This window comes from Canis lupus, chromosome 1 (assembly GCF_011100685.1).
Source record: "Canis lupus familiaris isolate Mischka breed German Shepherd chromosome 1, alternate assembly UU_Cfam_GSD_1.0, whole genome shotgun sequence".
In the NCBI taxonomy this organism is placed as follows: Eukaryota; Metazoa; Chordata; class Mammalia; order Carnivora; family Canidae; genus Canis; species Canis lupus.
This window is the reverse complement of record NC_049222.1, coordinates 24,064,844-24,086,451: the sequence shown is the minus strand read 5'-3', so window position 1 is coordinate 24,086,451 and position 21,608 is coordinate 24,064,844. Positions and strand designations below refer to the sequence as shown.

The 21,608-nt window shown below is 45.6% G+C and overlaps 1 protein-coding gene and 1 long non-coding RNA gene across 10 annotated transcripts in view; one reads left to right on the top strand and one right to left on the bottom strand.

Moving 5' to 3' along the window:
• Positions 1–2,402, bottom strand: part of LOC111095221 — a 36,356-nt gene extending 33,954 nt beyond the window's left edge. The window contains exons 1-2 of the long non-coding RNA XR_005353476.1: positions 2,184–2,402; positions 768–822 (exon numbers count right to left, since the gene is read on the bottom strand). This is a non-coding gene — a long non-coding RNA (uncharacterized LOC111095221). The remainder of the gene's footprint in view (positions 1–767; positions 823–2,183) is intronic.
• A 1,363-nt stretch (positions 2,403–3,765) lies between these two features.
• Positions 3,766–21,608, top strand: part of ELAC1 (elaC ribonuclease Z 1) — a 40,164-nt gene continuing 22,321 nt past the window's right edge. For 2 of the 9 annotated variants that reach the window (XM_038525989.1, XM_038525988.1), the window contains exons 1-3: positions 5,064–5,436; positions 5,858–6,022; positions 12,142–12,609. In XM_038525989.1, coding sequence (XP_038381917.1) covers positions 5,391–5,436; positions 5,858–6,022; positions 12,142–12,609 — 679 coding nt within the window. In that variant the 5' untranslated portion in view covers positions 5,064–5,390. Of the gene's footprint in view, positions 3,899–5,055; positions 5,437–5,857; positions 6,023–12,141; positions 12,610–14,088; positions 18,581–21,608 lie in introns of those variants that run through there. The other 7 variants (XM_038525990.1, XM_038525986.1, XM_038525985.1 and 4 more) reach the window with 7 other exon arrangements.

The window sequence follows — 21,608 nt, the reverse complement described above, 5'->3', positions numbered from 1 at the left end:
CACTTGAGTGGGGCAGAGACCTCAGGTCTTCTTGGCTGGTCTTCCCTACATGGAACCACCACTTTATGAGCCAGGGTGAGAGCAACCGGGGACCTAGTATTCTCGCTAGGCCAAACCTAAACTAAAGCCTCCATCTCGCCTCTTAGCAACGGTTGGCTCGAATTTAGCCTCACCAACTCGTAGCTGGGGGCAGCATGAGGAATACTGATGTGTTAGCCCTTCCTAGAAGACAGCTCTCTGACTCTGAGCTGGGAAGAGAGGGAGACCTGTGTTATCGGCTTTACCAGTCGACAGTTCAATCTCGCAGATCTGAGAGGTAAAGGGAGGAAGCAGGTCTCGGTTCAAATTCTATAAACTCTCATTGTTCCTACTGAATTTTGGTAGTTTTTTATTAAGTGTTTCTCCATTTACTAAATTTCCTTAGGACCAGACCATTCCCAGAGGCTTTAAATGATTGTTTTTATTATTTTAACCAGTTTATCTGGGGTTTGGGCCCATAGAGCACTTCATGCTGTCATACTGCAAGTCTCTCTAAAACTAATTTTAATAAAGTGCCACCTATGCAGGGAAGGAAGTAATTCTTTTCTGAATATAATTTTGACTTTGGAACCCATGTAAACAATTTGCATAATTTAAAACACATTTTAAAAAGCAATACCTAAAAATGGAAAATAAATAGAAGAAACTGTTTACCAGGTTGGTGGCATAGCAACATGGAAAAAATAATTCTTAAGTAACCTAAAAAATAATTTTTTGACTGTACATACCCAGTGTGATATATCCAATGGTTTGCTGGAGTCTCTTTACTGGAGCTAAATCAAACTGTTAATATCGTTAGGAACCAAGATTTAGTGTATAAGTGACATCAGCATAAAATTAAAGAAATTAAGTAAAAACTGTATAATCTTACTTTAGAATTGAAAAAATCAGTATGAATTCACAATTTCAGTTAAAATATATATATTTATTTGCCCTGTCCACTAAAAAGACTTAGAACAAGCTTCTACATCTAATTCCCATGTGATAAGAACTGTAAGGGATAGAAAAACATGTTAAATGATACCATGGAGATGCAATCAGTCCAGTCCAGAATTTGGGAAATTCTGGAGGCCAAGTGACCCAATTTCTTCCACCCATAAGTGACAAGAGAAAACGAGAGGGAAAAGAAACCATTAAAGTTTAAAAGAGGGGCACCTGGGAGATTCAGTTGGTTGAGCATCTGACTGCTGGTTTTAGATCAGGTCATGATCTCAGGGTCCTGAGATGGAGCCACCATTGGGCTCTGCACTCACTGCATAGTCTTCTTGAGACTTGTTTCTCCCCCACCCCCCACTCTCTCTTTCTCTAAAATAAATAATAAATAAATAAACAAACAAATAAATAAAAACTTAAAAGAAATTTTAGAAACTTATATCAAATGCAATGTAAACCTTTCCTGAATACTGATTGAAACAAACCACCTACACATGAGACTCTTTGGGAATAATCAGGCAAATCTGAACATTGAACAGTTATTAGGTGATATTCGTAAGTAATTGGATGTCTTAACAAATCATCAGGTGAGACGATAGCATTGTAGTTAAGCTTTTCAAAAGGTTTTTAATGTTTTTATTGTATTTTTAAATTTTCTGACTTGAACAATTGAGCCTCAAAGTTATGAGATGATCAGGAAAATTTAAACAATGAATGAATATTGGATAATGAGGAATTATTGTCTTTTTTATGATATTATTAGGGTTGTATTCTAAACATAGAATTCTAAGTATTCTAAAAAATACTTATCCTGGGGCACCTGGGTGGCTCAGTCAGTTAAGAATCTGACTTCAGCTCAGGTCATGATCTCAGGGTCCCAGATGGAGCCCCAGGCTGACTCCCCGCGCCACAGAGTGTCTTGTCCTGTACCTTCTCCCTCTGTTCCTCCCCCCATTCCTGCTCTGTCTCCCTTTCAAATAAATAAATAAAATCTTTAAAACAAAAACCTGTGGCACCTGGGTGGCTCAGCTGGTTGAGGGGCTACCTTGGGCTCAGGTCGCGATCCCGGGTCCTGGGCGCCCCACGTCGGGCTCCCTGCTCGGCGGGGAGGCTGCTTCCCCTCTCCCTCTGCTGCTCCCCCTGCTTGTGCTCTCTCCCTCTCTCTCTCTGTCAGATAAATAAAATCTTAAGAAGAAAACACAAAAACTTACCTTGGGATACCCGGGGGGCTCAGTAGGTCACGCGATAGCTGCTGATCTCAGGGCCTAAGTTCAGGCCCCACACTGGGCTCTACGGTGGGCACGGAGCCTCCTTAAATACAAATAAACAAAAGTATGTGTCTACTGTATTTATATAGTCGGATGGGCTGCCCACCGTCATCGCACGTGGAGACCTCCCCGGGGAAGGGTCGTTAAGCGCTCGCGGAACGGTTTATGGGTGAAAGGATGCTGGGCCTGGAAGGGGGCGGGAGGGGAGGGGGAGGGGGACGGGAGCGGAGGGGTTTGCTGGGCTGAGCCAGGGCGGGCCAGGGTCGCGGGCCGGAGGCTCCCTTGGGCCGTGTCCCCCCCCCCTCCCCCCCACGTGTGCCGAGGCTCCCGGACGGCGCAGTCTCAGAAAACAAACGAGACGTGCCCCGTGACGCCAGCGCTGTGTCCGCCTCGGAGAAGGGCCGAGGGAAGCCCCGACGGCCGGGGGGGGGGGGTGGGACCCGGGGGGGCTCGGACACGGGATCCGCAACGCCGGGCCCAGCTCCTGCCTGAGGAAAGGCTTCGGGCCGCACCGCCGACTCCGCCGGGGCCCACGGGCGCAGCAGCCGCAGCAGCCGGGCAGGTGCAGCCTCGTCGCCCCCGCCCCGCCCGGCCCGGTCGCCGAGATGCTGACCCGCCGCCCCCGCCTCCAGCGCGTCCGCCCAGCCGCGTCCTGCCGCCCGGGAGCTCGGATCCGAGGCGGCTTGCAGCGTGTAGACGGCAGCACCGCGCACAGCCCGTGTAGACGGCAGCACCGCGCACAGCCCGTGTAGACGGCACCACCCTATGCAGCCCGTGTAGACGGCAGCACCGCGCACAGCCCGTGTAGACGGCAGCACCGCGCACAGCCCGTGTAGACGGCACCACCCTATGCAGCCCGTGTAGACGGCAGCACCGCGCACAGCCCGTGTAGACGGCAGCACCCTGTGCAGCCCGTGTAGACGGCACAGCGCAGGCGGCAGCTCGGCCGTCCGGGGAGAAGGCGCCCGCGAGGCCGCACAGCGCTGCCCGGCACAGTCGCCCACGGGGCGGAGGGGGCGGAGGGGGCGGCCCGAGGCTCGCGGGCTCCGGGCTGCAGATCCGCGGACCCGGGGACCGAGATCCACCCGGCGACGAGCACACCCCGTGGGCGCCCTGGGCCTCGCGCGTGGCCGCCACCTGCTGACCGGGGAACCGCGCGGGCGGCGGCAGCGGGCGGGCCCGGGGGTGGGGCGGAGGGGGCGGCACCAGGAGGGCGCCCGCGCCCAGCCCACGCCCACGCCCACGCGCGCGGCCCCGCACCACCGAGAAGACCTCCGGCGCGTCCTAGAGTGGCCGCTCGCCGGCACCCCCCGCGGCGCACTTCCGTCGGCGGCTCGGGCTCCGCACCACCGAGAGGATCTCCAGGGCGTCCTAGAGCGGCCGCCACCGGCACCTCCGGCGGCACACTTCCGGCCATGCCGAGCCTTCGCCTGGGGCCCGGCACCACCGAGAGGACCTCCGGCGCGCCCTAGAGCGGCCGCTCGCCGTCACCGGCCGCGGCGCACTTCCGCCCACGCCGAGCCCTCGCAGGGGGCCCGGTACCACCGAGAGGGCCTCCGGCGCGCCCTAGAGCGGCCGCTCGCCGGCACCTCCCGCGGCGCACTTCCGCCCGCGCCGCCGGGTGGACGGCTGGGCCTGGCCGCGGGCCTCGGGAGCGGGTGAGTGGGCGCGAGGGACAGCGCGCGGCCGCGGTGCGGGGGGCGCCGCCGGGGAGGCCGCCAGCCGCGGGGGCCCGGCGCAGCCCCGAGGGGAGCCCGCGGCGCGGGGGGCAGGGCCCTGGCGGCGGCGCCCCGGGTCCCGCGGAGGCAGCTGTGCGCGCCCGGGAGGCCCGCGTGTCCGCGTCCGCGTCCGCGTCCGTGTCCGCGGCGGCCCCCGCCCCCGCTGCTGCCTGCGGGCCACGGCCTCGCCGCGGGTCCCGGGGCGGGCGAGCTTCTTGTGTCTGAAATCTTTCGTAGTAACTTTTTGCTTGAACACGGACTGCTTGGCTCGCGAGTCCAGGCCGGCCTGATCCCTCCTCTGTGGCCCCCCCGGCCCTTCCCGGAGTGATTCTCCGGCCCGGCTGCGCGGCAGCATCCCAGGGGATGAACGTGTCTTTCTTTTTCTTAGATACTAAAGCACGTTCCTGCGGAGTTTCCCCCCGGTTGTCCCGGGATGGAGCCCCGGTACTGCCGCGGGTTCACGGCTCCCTGGTGAGCCTCCAGGCGGCTGAGGCGCCCGGGCTGCCGCCGCCCGCCCTGTCCTGGTTTGCGAGGGTGGCAAAGGGCCGGTACTGTTCCTCCTCCGTGTGTCCGCTTCTGAAGTGTCGTGACTTCCCCCATTCCGTCACGCTCGCCTCTGTGGCAAGCCGCAACCTGACAGCAAGGCCTCGGCAGGTCAAACCGCCCAGTACCGGGGAAGGCTGCTCTTGGAGGCCGAAAGCATCCCCTAAGGCCTGTGCGCGGGGTGAGGGGCCAGGACGGCCGACGGGTCCCCCCCCCAAACGGAGAAAGAGGAGCTGAAGTGGTACTTGGACGGTGTGTTCAGAAAGGAAAAAAAAAAAAAAAAAAAAAAGTATGTTCAGGCTTACAACACGTTTTTTAAAAAAATAACCAATATTGAGTAAATATAAAGTACATTGAGAATAAAGACATCAAATGCTGTTCATCACAAGCAAACCTAATAAAAAAAAAACTTAAAAGAGGGACACCTGGGCGGCTCAGTGCTCGAGCACCTGCCTCTGGCCCAGGGCGTGACCCTGGAGACCCAGGATCGAGTCCCGCATCAGACTCCCTGCGTGGAGCCTGCTTCTCCCTCTGCCTGTGTCTTTGCTTCTCATGAATAAATACATAAAATCTTTTTTAAAAATTTAAAAGAAAATTTAATAGCCACTCCCCACCATCACCATTTTAAGCGCCCCTGAGATGACCATTATTAACAGCGAGGCGTCTGTCCTTCCACCCAGGCTCTCTCTGTCTTGCGTGAATGCACAGGTTTGGGGCATCGTAACAATGAGGTCGTGCAACAGCCACCTGTAACTTCTCTTTGCCAGCTCTCCAGGACAAGAGTTAACAGACCTGACTTAACTGCAGGATAAGTAGTTCGTGGTATGAATCCGTAATAAGATACTTAGTCATTTCCCTATCGGAATGAATATGTTAGGATTGCTTCCAAATGTTAGCCGCCTTAAAGGCACCACCAGAAACGTCATTATACATAGGTGAGTGCTGTGCCTCCACCACTAGTAACGTGAGAATACCCGCTTCCCCCTGTGCTTCACCTCTTCATCCTTCCCTCCTTCTCCCCAAACCACTGTCAACTTTTGGTCTATGTACCAGTTTGACCTTTCTCAGAATATCGTATAGTTGGGATTCAGCGACAGTTTTTAATTGACTGGATTTGGCAGTTTTTAAGTTTGTCTTTGTGTGTGCGAGCAGTCCTACAAGGTTTGGTGACTTGTGGTTTTTAACTCAGGAAGTTATTAAAAGTCCTACTTGGTATTTCTACAGAAAACCGTTAGAGAACAAGAATCCAGCCTCTTGTGAATAATGAAAATGTCAGTAGCAGTGTATTTCACAGCGTATTTTTGGGGTTTTCAAGCAGCGATGTGTAATAATCCGTGGGTAATCTTTTCATTGCAGGGTGGAAGATGTCTATGGATGTGACGTTTCTGGGTACGGGTGCAGCATACCCGTCCCCAACCCGGGGTGCCTCTGCGCTGGTCCTTCGGTGTGAGGGCGAGTGCTGGCTCTTTGACTGTGGGGAGGGGACTCAGACACAGCTTATGAAGAGCCAACTTAAAGCAGGTTAGTGTGTATTCAGCTATCTCATTAAGACTATTTCTTATTCATTTTCTTGGCTTGCCTTGGGCCTGTTGCTCAGAAACAGCACTGACACTTGCATCCCACCCTAGTGCTAGAGCCCTGGGAAGATTCGGAAGGCCCTCAGGCGTCCGGCTATACCCACTGAACTTTATTTACTTTTTGTTTCTCCTGTAAATGTTGAGAGCAAGGATTTATGTAAGCATAGGGGTTGGAGGCTGGAGGGGGATACCTGAGGTATATTACATGGGTACTGCACAAGCACAGGAGCAGTGAACATACTTAACCTCCACCAGGAGATAGTTGTAAGTATCACAAGAGGATACAAAGAACAATAGGCATTCAGAAGAGTGAGATGTTCTTTTTTATTTGGGGCTGTCAGGGTAGTCCTCTCAAAGAAGGTGACCCATGAGTTGTTGAAAGAGGAGGAGGGATTCACTGGGCTGGGGGAAGATGGGCATGCCAGCCAGGGGGAATGGCACGAGCAGAGGTCTAGCACCAGGGGAGGTCAAGGAGTATGGTGGTGCAAAGCCCTGGCCGAGGCAGGCCAGCCTGGGATGCGGTCCCAGCTGCGTGTCGGATTGTGGCCTTAGCGGATCAACAAACTCAAGCTTTTATCTTCCTCCTCTTGAAAATAAAGATAAAAGCTCAACTAATAAGGGACATTGTAAGAATTATATATAGCAATCCCTTCTCTGTATGGTTGTCTCTTATCAGTTAAATCTTAGTTCAAGGGCCATCTCCTCAGAGGTTTTCCCTGAACCTCTGGGGTTAGGTAATTCCTTGTTCATCCCAGATGTTCTACTGCCTTGTGCTAGTTTTACTGACTTTTTAGCATCAGCATGTAAAATTGGTATTTAAGTAGTTGTTTCTGCGTTCACTGTGTATTTCCCGGTATGAAGAAGTAAGGTCAAGGATCACGTGTATACCTAGTAGGTGCTTCATAAATATCCGTTCCATTGATTCATGAATAAAATGCTCAACGTGTGGTGCTTCTCACTTACTAGGTCTTGATTAATAGTAGTTATTGAGATTAATGGTAGTTATTGAAATTATTCCTGTGATTCATCACAGTATGTGACATTGATGACGAAAAGTCCTAGCATCCAAGGATCTCGTGGTCTAGTGGTGGAAACCGACCTGTAGACAGACATAGGGTAATGGGATAAAGACAACAGTGGAGCTGTTTTCTTCTTCTTTTGTTCTTGTTTTCTAAGTACTTGTGGAGCACAGGAGGAGGGGGACATTAAGTGTGTGTTGAGAGAAAACATCCCAGAGACGGAGACAGTATAGCTAGGATCTAAGAGACGATTAGAAGTTTCTCTGGGGAGGAAAGTAGAGATGGACTTTCAAGGAACAGGTGAGGCAGTGAGCAAGAAGGAATAGAGTTTCCAGGAGAGAAGTGACATGTTGAGTGAATGTTGAACCATCCAGAGCATTGAGCGGTTGGCCAGGATAGAAGAGAGAGAAAAATGCTGAAAAAGTTAGGGCAGACTATGAAGTCCTCTGTGGTCTGCTGACATATTTGGGCCTTCTTCTTCTACTGGCAATAAGGAACCATTCAATGTTTTTAAGGAGGGAAATGATACAGTCTGGTTTATATATTAGGACTATTTTTCTATGGCAAATATATTGGAAGAGACCAGTTTTGTTTTTGTTCTTGTTTTTTTTTTTAAGATTTATTCATTTGAGAGAAAGAGTGTGTGATTGGGGGGGCGGGGGGGGGCAGGGGGAAAGAGTCTCCAGCAGATTATCTGCTGAGCTTGGAGCCTCAAGAGACTTTTTTTTTTTTTTTTGAGATTGTATTTATTTATTTGAGATAGATGGAGAGTCCAAGGGAGGTGCAGAAGGAGAAGGAAAAGGAGGTGTAGGCCTCCATCCCATGACCCTGAGATCAGGACCTGAGCCTAAGGCAGACACTTAAGTGACTGAGCCACCTAGGTGCCCCAGGAGAGACCAGTTTTAAGGCAGTTGCATTCATGTGAGAGAAGAGAGAGAAGATGAAGATGAAGCAGGAAGTAGGGATAAGGATGAAGATGAGAGACTTGATTTAAGAAACATGAAACTAGCAGGGGTGGTGACTCATTGACTGTCTAGGATGTGAAGAAGTGAAGGATTCCTATAAGTTACAGGGGTGATGGTGCCCCAAACCTAAGTAGGGCATCAAGAACAGAGCTGTTGGAGGAAGGAACTAATGTCTATCAGGTGGGACTCATGGCCTTGAGGTATGCACTGTTCAACCTAAGACCCTGAGGCGAGGACAGCTACTATGCTTTATTTCCCTTGGGTCATACAGGGTTCCTTTCATGGGATCTCTCAGGGACAAACAGGCTTGATTGAAGTCTATGATATTTCACATTTTATAAAGTAGGGATTGAGGAACAGTTTACAGAAACAAGAAACTGTTACATGTGGGTACCAGATTTCAGTGTGGGGTAAATCTTTACTTTTTATCTTAACACCTGTATCAGTTATCAATTCTGCATAACAGATTATAAATTTAGTGTCTTTTTTTTTAAAGAATATCTTATATATTTTTTAAGAGTTACCTATCTTTTTGAGAGAGAGAGAGCACACAAGAGAGAGGGAGAAGCAGACTCCCCGCTAAGCAGAGAGCCTGATGTGGGACTCTATCCCTGGACCCTTGGCACTATGACCTGAGCTGAAAGCAGATGCTCAACCGACTGAGCCCCACAGGCCCCCCTACATTTAGTGTCTTATTTGCATTTATTATCTCATAGTTTCTGTGGGTTGGGGAGTTGGGCCTCAGTTGGCCGGGTTCTCTACTTCAGGGTCTCTCTCACTGGGTTGCAGTCGGTGTGTGGCCAGGGCTGAGATCTCATAAGATGCTCAACTGGGGAAGAATCTGCTTCAGAGCTCACTCAGGTTGTTGGCAGAATCTTTACAGCTGTAGGACCAAGACTGCCGCAGATCCTAGCAGCCTCCTCTGGTTCCAATGATGCGGATTTCTGCTTCATAGCAACTTGATTCCATACTGTCAGGGAGGAGCTCAAGAGCAAGTCTGCTAGCCAGTTGGAGTCTTATAATATAGTGTGATTGCACTGCATCCCTGTGCCATATATTACTGGTTAGAAACAAGTCACAAGTCCTACCCACACTCAAGAAAAAGGAATTGTAGAGAGAGATGAGCATCAAGAGGCAGGGCCGTGTGTACCATCTCGTGTCTATTTGCTACAATACCTTTCTCTAATGTCTTATATTTTATAGCTATTTTATATATAAGTAAACATTTTACAAAGCTAAGCCTCACCAAAAATAAATAAAATAAAGCCTGAGGGAACTTTTAGTTTACTAAATTCTTATTGGCTAAAAAAATTCCTGGTCACAGAGAGGAGGGTAAGGTGGTAATCACAGAACGTTATCTATAATCTTTAGCATTTCAAAAGCTCCAGTCTCAAACTGGCATGGGGTGCCCTCAGTTCATCTGCCTTACTCTCAACCCAACACAGACTTATCATTGTTTGATTCATGAAAACGCTTTCAGCTTGTACTCCTCCTGGGGTGATAATGTTTTATGAGTTTCATAAGGAAGTACTTTTTATTTATCTAAACACACTTCTTTTAAGCTTCCTTGGTCCTAATGGGCAAGCATCTGATTAACAAATATAGGTTTGTCAGGTCTATTCCTTTCATAATTTTTTTTTAAAGATTTTATTTATTTTTTCATGAGAGACACAGAGAGAGAGAGAGAGGCAGAGACAGGCAGAGGGAGAAGCAGGCTCCATGCAGGGATCCGATGCGGGACTCGATCCCAGGACCCTGGGGTCACGCCCTGGGCGGAAGGCAGGTGCTAAACTGCCGAGCCACCTGGGCTGCCCTCTTTTCTTAAAGAGTGACCTTAAGCCTTCCTTTTTCTTAAAGGATGATTAAAATGATGATTTTTAAAATGATGATTAAAAATGTCACAGAAAAAAATATTACAGAAATGTAATGAAGAAATGATCATAAAAAGTGTACATGCAAGGCACCTGGCTGGCTCACTCCAAGGAGCATGTGACCCTTGATCTTGGGGTCATGAGTTCCAGCCCCACATCGGGTGTAGAGGTTACTTAAATAAATAAATAAGAACTTTAAAAAAGGAGTATATAGCCTCATTGTAAAAATTCAAGTAAAGCAGGAAAATAAAATAAGAGAAGTCTGAATTCTCCTTATAGGTAAAATTACCTTATTGGTAAATTTTTTGTAGATGTAGGTATGTTAATGGCATAGTTGTATTTGTGTGTATGTGTGTGTACAATTTTGCATAAATGGTGTCATGTTGGGTGTAACTTGCTTTTTCCACCGGAACAATTATATTGCAGACATTTTCCTGTGGCAGTAAATATAACTGCGTCCTCGCTAGGGGTAGTATTCCACTTTGCTCTGGGTGACATGTCCCCTGTAACTTTCTTGTTCTCAAGTAAAAGGGAATTCATGTACTCCTCTTTCTTCACTTGATAGTGTCCCCTGACTTTGATCATTGTGGTTACCATTCCTTCTCCCTGCAAAATCAAGTTTCTTGAAAAATGAAATGTTTTCCCTGAAACTGTGATAAGTGTAGGAGACAATTTTTGACTTCCTTAATTGGTCTCACTTGCTTTGGGCTCACAGATTGTTTTAGTGTTGGCCTCGCTGTGCACCAGGTAGGGACAGGAACAGAACATCTTACTTGGCAGTTGGGAGGTTAACGTGAGGTCAGGTAACCATCGAAGTTCTCTGCAGAGGCCTCAGGTCATACTTACGGGTGCCTTGGCAGCCCAGAGGGCAGGAAGGGGAGGGGTGAAAGGGCTCCAAGAAGTCAAAAGAGCGAAAGCAAGGACTAAAGAGAGAGAAAAAAAGAAGGAGCATACCGAGGAAACTTCTAGAGTGCCTCAGGATTCTCCACATCTCAAATCAGCCTCTGTCCAATCTATTGTTCCCTGCCACTGGGGCCTGGCCTTGGTGTATTAATGCTGGAGAGACGTGCTTGGAGAACACATTTGCCTTGACGTCACCGGACAAATCACTTTACAGTAATAAACTGTTCTTTTATGGTATCAAATATTTGAAATAGGTGGGCCGTGAGCTAGGACCAGAAGCCTCTGTTGCACGAAAATTGTGTTAATTGTGATTGCTACTTTTAAAATGCCCTGGTGCATCTCAGAAAAATGCTAATGTGGCATCCTGCCACATACCAGCAGTAAATTCAGTTTACCGTTGGCTAAATCAAGTTACAACCTAACCCAGTATGCACTGAGAAAGCCATTGTTAGCTCGCGCTGAAAAGAAGGGATGGGCCCCGTACCTCCATGTAACACCACAGGGCATCGGCCCCCTGATCTACCTTCTAGCATCTGTTGCCCACCTCCCCTCGGGGTCCTTCACCCCTTTCCTCCCCCACCCCCTCCTTCCTCCCTCCTGCCTCATGGGCTTCCTTTCGCTCCTCCCTCTTCTAACTCAGACCGGCAGGCTCTGCCTTAGTTCATCTCTACCCCGGGTAGAGTCCTTAAATGGCAGTTGGGGTTCAGGCACTGGTCGAGTTGGAGCCAGGGGATCCTTTGTGTTGCCAGAAGTGTTATATTTGTTATTCCCGAGAGGGAGCAGTAGAGGGCACTGTAGCTGTCAGACGTTTTTGATGTTGGAGGCCTGTCTGGTTTAAGTGAACTATATTTTGGTACGCTTTCCTATTTCTCTCTCTTACTTTCTTTCTTTTCTTTTCTTTTCTTTTCTTTTCTTTTCTTTTCTTTTCTTTTCTTTTCTTTTCTTTCTTTCTTTTTTTCTTTCTTTCTTTCTTTCTTTCTTTCTTTCTTTCTTTCTTTCTTTCTTTCTTCTTTCTTTCTTTCTCTTAGTAAGAAGATATGTAGGAAAATATTCTTAAAACCAGTACTGTGTAATTTGAAGATTTTTTATGAAAAAAGTTGTATCTTATTAAAACCATAAATCCTGTCTTTCTTGCTTCTAGAATCATGTAGAAAAATATAAAGAAATAAGTTTATGGTGATAAATAAAACTCTAAACTCATTTTGCTGTTTTCTGTGTAAATTGTTACACATGTTTTAAGTAGTATTGTATTGGTCTTTATTTCTGGAAAAATTCCCAATTTTATTTCTCTGCCTCAATCAAAAGGGAGAATTACCAAGATCTTCATTACGCATCTTCATGGAGACCATTTCTTTGGCCTTCCTGGCCTCCTCTGCACAATCAGCCTGCAGAGTGGCTCTGTGGTCACCAAACAGCCTATTGAAATCTATGGCCCTGCCGGGCTTCGAGACTTTATCTGGCGAACCATGGAACTCTCCCACACGGAGCTGGTCTTCCCTTACGTGGTCCATGAGCTGGTGCCTACAGCAGATCAGTGTCCTACAGAAGAACAAAAAGAATTTACGCATGTGAATGAAATGGACAGCCTTCCCAAGGAGGGGCAAGGAAGAACCATCCTATTAGACTCAGAGGAAAACTCGTACCTCCTGGTTGATGATGAACAGTTTGTTGTAAAAGCATTTCGCCTCTTTCACCGAATTCCGTCCTTTGGGTTTTCAGTTGTGGAGAAGAAACGCCCAGGTAAACTCAATGCACAGAAACTGAAAGACCTCGGTAAGTTTTTGTTTTTGTTTTCCTTCCTTCTCATTAATTAAACTGTTGTTAGGTAAAGTTGCTAAAAGTGTCATAATGACTTTCCTGTCTCCCAGGCCTAAAACTGACATTTTCTCCACTTATTTCTTTGGCCCAAAGTTTTCTTATTAAGGGAAATACTTAGGGCCAAAAGATCCTATTCAGGCCAAAACCCAAGTATACATTTGAATCCTTTTCTCTTCGGCTCCCTGGATCCACATTTTTGGTCTGTCTTACCTTCAGTTATCTGGGTTGGCAGAGGGGTGGTGGTTGTCTTAGGTCTAGGCTTTTATGTTTTCATGTCTTCCTTTTGAAATCTGTTTTCAGTGACCTCTTTGGCCTGAGAATTTTTGCCATACTTCTTAGCCTTGTAGCTGCACCCAACTACTTTCAGGGTTTTCCTTCTTTATCAACTTTGCCTACTCATTCAACCTCGGTTAAGTCAATTTGGTGTTCAGAACACTGTGCCCCCACTGTTTTATGTGCGTGGGTTCCTCATAGGTGGAAGCAAGAGCACAGAGACTTGGGCCCCGTCTGAGGCTTTGTACCTCCTCCATGCCAGGCCATCATGCAGGAGGGGCTCTTCTGCACCTTGCTCGAAGTGGTGTCCAGGTCCCTTCTACCTCCAGCATCACCACCTTCTTGGTCATGCCCACGGCGGAGCCTGTACAAAGCATGATGGTGTCTTTTGTATATTTGTTTCTTCATACAATCTCTTCCTTCTTCGCCAACTAAAACAAAATGCTAACTAATGAAGAAAAGTGACCTAGGCCAATGGTATTTCTCTTATCTAGAAACCTGTAGAAATACTATTATATTGGGAAACTCTAAACACGATGTATGCTAGAATTAGTGAATACATTCTGTCTGTTTGTAGGTGTTATTCAGAGTGATGGTCACATGTTGTTCTAGATGAATGTAAGATAACTAATATAAGATTTACCAAACCTAGTTTGGTAAACAAGGAACTGCCCCTGCCTACAAAGAAGATTGATGTATGATTGCTGGAAGTGCTCCTTGATCTTGTGATCCAAATGACCCTCTCACACCATTTTTTAATTAAGGTCGTCACTTTGTCATTATTTAAATGGACTCACTAAATTTACTCAAAGAGAGCTTGTAAATAAAGCGTCTCAAAAACTGTTACTTCCCGTTCACAGTAGAGCATCAAAGCTGGTAGCTTGTCTGGAAGGCCTTCATCTTAGTGGGACTTAAAAGCTTAAAACTTATGTGGCCTGTGTGCTTGGGAAATGTTTTAAGTACTAGGACATCACTAATACCAATAGCCAACACTGAACTTTTAAAAATATATAAATATTCCAGCTTTCTATAAGTAGTAAAATATAACAATCATGAAAAGAATTGGATGCCTTTTCCGTTTTCTGTGCTGTTAAAACAGACTCTCTTAACAAGTCATAGACTCCATTCCCATGATGTGATGTTATCTGCCTCCATCATTAGGTGTGCCTCCAGGTCCTGCCTATGGGAAGCTGAAAAATGGAATTTCTGTTGTTCTGGACAATGGAGTTACAATTTCTCCCCAAGATGTCTTAAAAAAGCCTATTGTTGGAAGAAAAATCTGCATTTTGGGTGACTGTTCTGGGGTTGTGGGTGATGGAGGAGTGAAGCTGTGCTTTGAAGCAGACCTGTTGATCCATGAAGCAACCCTAGATGATGCTCAGATGGACAAAGCCAAGGAGCACGGCCACAGCACACCACAGATGGCAGCAGCATTTGCAAAGTTGTGCCAAGCGAAGAGACTAGTTCTGACTCACTTCAGTCAGAGGTACAAACCGGTTGCCTTGGCCAGAGAAGGAGAAGCAGATGGGATTGTAGAACTAAAAAAGCAAGCTGAATCAGTATTAGATCTCCAAGAAGTGACTCTAGCAGAAGACTTTATGGTGATTGGCATTCCGATCAAGAAGTGAAACCAATATTCCTGAATGCGTCCTGACATGTCTGTGAATATGTTACTGAACCAACAGTCAAGTTGGTGGTGGTGGTGGTGGTTGTGATTGTTTTTGGTCTAAAACTATTTGGGTCCTAATAATCCTATAAAGGATAGAGCTTCATTGCTGAACTGACCCAGCAGTGAGAGGGAGCAAGCTTTTTGATAATAAATCATTTTTAAAGAAAGAAAAAAACCCAGCATCCTATTAAAGCCCAAATTTGGCAAAATGATAGGCTATTCAGGTATCCTTCTCATTTTGTGGCTGCTGCTTCAGTTAGAAGCCAGTACTCCCACGCGATCCTGGCTCGCTTCTGCCCAGTTTTATTGCTGTTGTTGGCAAAGTACAAAGGGCTTGGCCCTCCCGGCTAAAAATGGTATTTTGGCAGTTTGTTGAATCTGTTCATGTTATTAGCAGAGAAATGTAATGAGATACGGTACATGCAGGATTGAAGCTAGCGTATTAAATCCTGATTTGTTTGCTGGTATACTAAATGCAGGGTCAGGGTAGGTGTTTATCCTTCAGTTAATGTTTCTGGAACTTTCTGGTTTGTTCTAAACCTGTGGGTCCCAGCTGGGAGTGATGCCACTCCCCTAGAAATTACGGGGATGTTTCTTATCAAAATGACTTGGGGGCAGGAGAAGAGTACTACTAGAATTTAGTCAGTAGGGGCCAGGGATGCTAGATCCTACAAAGTTTGGGTCAATCATATACAATGAAAAATGATCTTTCCCCAAAATGCAAATTGCAGATCTATTGAAATACACAGCAGGTTAAAACTTATACTCCCGCTGTGAATGAATATACTTTATCAAAATTAGTGGCGTGAATGGAACCACTGGTTAGGTCAAATTCTGCGACTAACATTAAAGAAGTGAAGATGTTGTGATTTTATATATATCAAATATCAAATATTATTTGACAGCAATGAGGCATGAACTGGAACTTACGAATCTGGAGGTAAAGAAATGATATCAAACTGAGGTTTAATTTATGTGTCCCTATTAATAATTCTCTGAGCACTGTGTTAATAAGCTCGCTTTGCCTTCTGAGCTGCCTTCCACCTCCCTTCTGTCTGCCATGGAATATCTCTGATTCGTTGACCCACAATATTTCTCAAAATGGGTGACATGGAAAGCTAGTCGCAAGCACAGGTTCTTTTAAAAGGATTTCCTAATCACAGTTTGGGAAACACCGTATGCTGTATCTCCCTCTGGAGGTGTTCTGGTGCCCGTCGATATATTAAAAACAGTACTGCTTGAATGATCACAAGCCAGTCTCTGGTGCCAGAAAGACATGATTTCAGAGTCCCATTCTGTATCTTCTTGTCTGGGGCAGGTTACTTACTCTCTGTGAGCTTCAGCTTGCTCACTTCTAAAATGGAAAAAATGATTAGACCTACTGTGTAGGATCTCTGTGTAGATTAAATGAGGCAGTGCATAAAAGGAAAATAGCACATTGCGCACAGGTGTTGAGAAGTTCTGCAGTAGAGGGACCTGTCAACCGTTTTGAACCCCTTTCTCAGTTCTGTTTCACCATATACTAGCTATTGACATTTCAGGAACCTACAGAGTTTTATAGTGGACATACGTAGAAATTCTATCACAGTATATACTGTTAAATTCTTCTGCGTTCTGGGGTTTCTCTCATAATTCTGAAGCAGTATCCAGAATGGTCTGACTACCCTACTCTAGGCTCTTGGGCCAGCAAAATTTGGCCAACTTAAAGTGTATCTTGGTTTCTGAACTCAATTAAAACAAGCATTTATTAGACAGCTAATGTGTGCCCAAACCTGTACATCGGGGAATGGCTGCTACTTTATGGAGTTCTTGAGGGTCAAGACTTGTATCTTAGTCATCTCTGCATTCTTGGAATTACCCACTCATAATAAATACTCAGAAATGTTTATCGAATGAAATGAGGCCTTGATGTCATGACCTGTATAAACTTTGAGACCTAAAGTTTAGGACCTGTGCCTAGCCCATTTCATTACTGTATTTGTCCCAAAAATTTGGTGTTCACATGAGTACCAAGTAAGTGCCAGTGTTAGGTTTTACTGTACTGGGACTACATAAATGAATATGAGACAGTTAGGCTCACTGTCTAGGTAGTAGATACTGATCGTGAACAAAAGTAAATATACCATTCCTTTACATATTATCTAATCTTGTAGCCTGGCATTCAGTTTTGCTGTTCTTGAGCATATTTGGTAGCTGACTTGAGCCGTGCCCTTAGAAACAGGCCCTGTTAATATGTGAGCTAAGCCCTCAGAGACCATGGGAATGTGGGAACAAATTGATACGATGGATCGATCAAGCACAGGGATCAATTCATGGGGAGAACTCCTTCTTGGGCTCTCTTGTGGCCTAGAATTTTGTTCATACTTGTAGGACACATTCTAAGACTTTGTGGAGCTAGAGTTAAGAATGAAGCTTATACTGGATGTCCCAGAGCCTGTAATCTGCTCACGATTGTATGACTCTACGAGGGGATTAGGAGATGTATTGTGTATTGTGCCCCAAACTTACTTGATCACAACCCTCTTTTGCCAAGGAACATCTTGGAACAGGGAGAAATATTGTTACTTAATACTTTTTCAATATTTACTATATTTACTTTTTTTTTTTTACCTGAATAATTTATTGAGGTAATGAATTCCATATCTACACTTAGTATTTTCCTTATCCTAAACTGACTTTTCAATTGTCAGGAATCTCCAGGTACCTGCTTACTTTAGATTTTAAAAATACACTTTCCAGTTCTGAAAAGGTGTTGAAACTTCCTCAAACAGACCCCAGATCTCCTGTTTTTCTCATACTCCTGCTTCTTTAATATGCTTTTAATGAATTTTTAATTATAAAAAGCAGTGTGTGCTCGGTAGATAATTTTTTTTAAGGATTCCAAAAAGAAGATGATTACTCATAATTCTCCCACCCTGAGAGCAACCACTTCTCCCTCAGTGATGGTAGGCGTTGGTATAAGTCAAGGTAGCACATCAGTGGACAAGGTAGTACGTGGGTGGACAAGGGTGTGTAGGTAGGCAGAAATCCTTGGACTGTGATTCCAAAGCCTCTAATTCAGTTGGTCTGGGGTGGAACCCAAGGATCTGCATTTTCAGCAAGCCCTCCAGCTGATGCTGAGATATACGAGTAGCAGACCACATTGGGACAAAAAACTGGCTTTTTCTATGCACTAAAAAAAAAAAAAAAAAAAAAACGGGAGCGTGCATAGATATTTTATATATAAACATGCTATGTTTATATATGTGTGTATATTTTTACATATATATAGGGTAACCTCAATTTTTTTTTTTTCATTTCACATTGTGAGCATCTTCCCATGATGTTAACTGTTCTCTGGAAGCATGAATTTAATGATTTTATAGTAGTCCATTCTATAAATGTCACATAATTTAACCATTTTCCTACTTTGGGGCATTGAGATTGTTTTCCATTATATATAAATACTACCATGAATATTTTAGGGCGTAAATCTTTGTATCTCTGAATATTTCCTCAGGGTTGATTTATTGGAAGGTGAGAACGTCTAACTGGTTGTTTTAGATTCTGCATGGGAATCACCGGCTTGTTTTCTAGCCCATATTCAGCAGCATGAGACAGGCCTATTTATGGGTGGATGATACAGTCCATCAATTAATTACCTTTCCAACTTCAAAGACATTTGTCTTATAAAGATTATTTTGGCCTCCTGCTGCAGATAGCTTTATTATGTCTTTCAGCTTGCACAATGTAATTCAATTGTAATTTCCTTGAATATTCTTATGCCAACTTCAAAATTTGAACAGTATTTACTTATGGGGTACAAGCCCTTACTGCTTCAAATATGTTCATGAGTGATGTACAGGGAAGGTACTTTTGTCTTCACAAAGACATAAATTTATAATGAAATGTACTGGTTCTGTCCCTATTGATTGATGGATTTTTCAGGTAATGAATGATTCAGAGTATTTTTTCTTACATGGTAAGAATAAAAAGCAAATGCTAGTAATGTTTTGAACGTTCACTCTTGGCAGGATAAGAATAGAGTTTGGGCATGGTGGGACAAGGGGTAAGTAAGATCAAGAAATTATTTTCTTCCCTAGTAGAAAGTAAACAGTGTTTAAAGCTGGAAAATAAATAGCACTTTAAGTATATTATGTTAAAAAGAAAAAAAGGGGGGTATTGTAAATACCAGATGCATAGTTAAGAGTAGAGGAAGGGATCCTTAGTGGAAGGCGTGAGAGGTATGAAGAGGGTTGATCAGAGGACTACTGTTTTTTATTTATTCAGACAGAGAGAGAGAGGCAGAGACACAGGCAGAGGGAGAAGCAGACTCCCTGCAGGGAGCCCGACATGGGACTCGATCCTGGGTCTCCAGGATCACACCCTGGGCTGCTGGCGGCGCTAAAGTGCTGCGCCACCGGGGCTGCCCAGGACTACTGTTTTTTTATAAGCCTGATAGTACTGGTACTATTTGCTATTTTGAACGGTTTGTGTGTGTGTGTATTCACTTAGTTTTTTTTTTTTTCACTTAGTTTAAAATTATATTAAAACACACATAGATATGATTATTCTACTCTGAATAATTGTAGCAGTTGCTGGTTTCCACATGGGTGCTCCAGGTATTTGACAGTTCCTCTTGAGCCTTTTTAACATTCCGATCTGGGGCGCCTGGGTGGCTTAGTTGGCTAAGCATCTGCGTCTTGATTTCAGCTCTGGTCATGAACTCAGGGTCCTGGGATCGAGCCTGTGTCAAGGCTCCGCACTCAGCAGGGAGTTGGCTTGAGGATTCTCTCTCCCTCTCTCCCTCTGCCCCTCCCACTCATGCTCTCTCTCCCTCTCAAAAAAAAAAAAAAGAAGTCTTAAAAACAAAAAAATTCCAATCCTTTCTCCATACTGCAAAGTGATTTTTTTCAAAATGCAAATCTGAGCCTAGCATGCATCCCTCTACTTGAAACTTTTTGATGGCCTCGCCTCACCCGCCCTTTCCAACCTCATCTTTCTCCACAGTGCCATTCATTTTTGGAGCTCCAGCCACAGGGACCGTCTTTTAGTCCTTTGTCAGAGGTTTCTGTTGTTACCCAGTCCTGGGGAACTGTTCCCTCTGCTTGGAGTGTTCTCTTTCCCGTAAGCTAACCCTTACTGCCTTCAGATCGCGGCTCTGCAGTCATCCTCAGGGAGGCCTTCCCAGACTTCCCACTAGGTAGCTTATTACTCCAACAGCACCAGCTCCCCACCTTCCTGGTGTTTGGCACTCATGTTTTCGTTTTGTTTGTTTGAGTATTTGATTCATGTTCCCCTGTCCTGCCAGCACTAGGGTTCCCGAGAGCAGAACCGTGTCTGGTTTTGTGCATTTTGTGCCCGGGCTCCTAGCTCATTGCTTGGAGCATGCTAGGCCCTCAATAAGCAGTAGTGACTGGCTTAATTGTCCTTACCATCATGTTCCAGTAAGATCCAGTGCCTCATTCTCCTAGAGATTTTTCCTGATCAGTACTAAAAACAAAAGAAAAATCTCCACCCTTACTCTATGAAATAAAATTGGAGAGGAAGAGAATTGTTGTGACTTAATAAAGCAAATCCTTCCAAATAATCATTCTTAAGCTCTAACTTGGTGTCCTGTATATGCAGACAGATACCTAGCATCAGAGAAAGGTCTAGAAAAAGAAGTTTCAGTGCCTAAGAGATTGTTGACTTTGGGCAGGCATAGAAAAGTCAGAACAAAGGTAGTAAAGAATGAGAAGAGAAGGCCAAGCCCCAAGCAGGAATCTGAAGTCCCATGCAGGGAAAGGAAAATGTGGGAGAACCTTAAAAATACACGCCTGATATTCAGTGTGATAGTGGTGGTGTTGCTGGAAGTAAGTCCCTCCAATTCCCCCAAACTGTCTTTGACGTCTGATAGACATGTAGGTTCAGGAGATCTCCCCTCAGCCCCACACACCAAACGAGAACAAGCTCTGAATTCCCTGACAGGGTTGGCCTGGGTGGAAAGGGGGGAGTGGAGGGAGCACCTGGGGTGACGCGATCTGGGGAGCGGCTGACTCTTGGTTTTGGTTCAGGTCACGATCTTGCGGTCATGGGATTGAGCCCCAAAGCCCCGCATTAGACTCGAGTCTGCTTCAGATTCTCTCTCCAGCTAGTGCATTCTCTCGCTCTTTCGCGCTCTCTCCCTCAAATAAAATCTTGAAAAGGGACAGCAGAAATGAGAGAGTGAAACAACCCTAACCTAGTACAGTTCATAGGAGCTGGAGTCAGGTGAACACAGAACCAAAGCATCCCAGGAGTTTTCAGAAAATTGCAAGGAGGGCATTGGGCTTTATGTAACTCGTGGGATGGGGAGGCAGGAGAGGTTTGAGACAATTGCACGTGTATCTTAAAGGACAGGGCAACTTTAGCTAACATCTGGATACAGACACTTCTGTATGCCCTTGACAGACATAGTCTAGGGATTAAAAAGCTGTCATATCCAGGATAATAAGGAAGTTGAGGGGGGTGCCTAAGTTTACCCAAAGTAAAAAATATTTCCACTCCTAAATAAAGCTGAGAAACACTGTTGCTCAGATGTCAGCATGCTAATTATACACTCAGCAGACATGGCAGGTACAAAGATTAAATTCGCCCACGAAAAAGTAAAAGGGGAAAGGCAAGGATCAAGTTTCCCAGCTATATAAATCCCCCCGTAACTGCCAGAAACTTCAGGCACCCTCAGGTGGAGCTAAGCAACATTTAGTTCGGTGTCACCAGATAAAACCAAGGTTATTTTGTCTAGGTCGTTCTCTACATTGTTGTGGCTTCCAGAAATCATAGGTTTGTCTGAATGAGACCATATCTCTGTCAAACATCCTGGACTGGAGCTGACTGTAGAAGTATCCACGTCTGGGTCAGCCGCCTAAATGCTTTCCTAACTGGCCACCACGGGCCTGGCTGTGGAGTGTGTCTTCACACAGCTAGTAGATACTGGAACGTGATTGATTTTCTTCCACATGCCTCTACTAAGAGGCAGGTTCGCCTACTGCAGTGGTCTTCAAACTAGGGT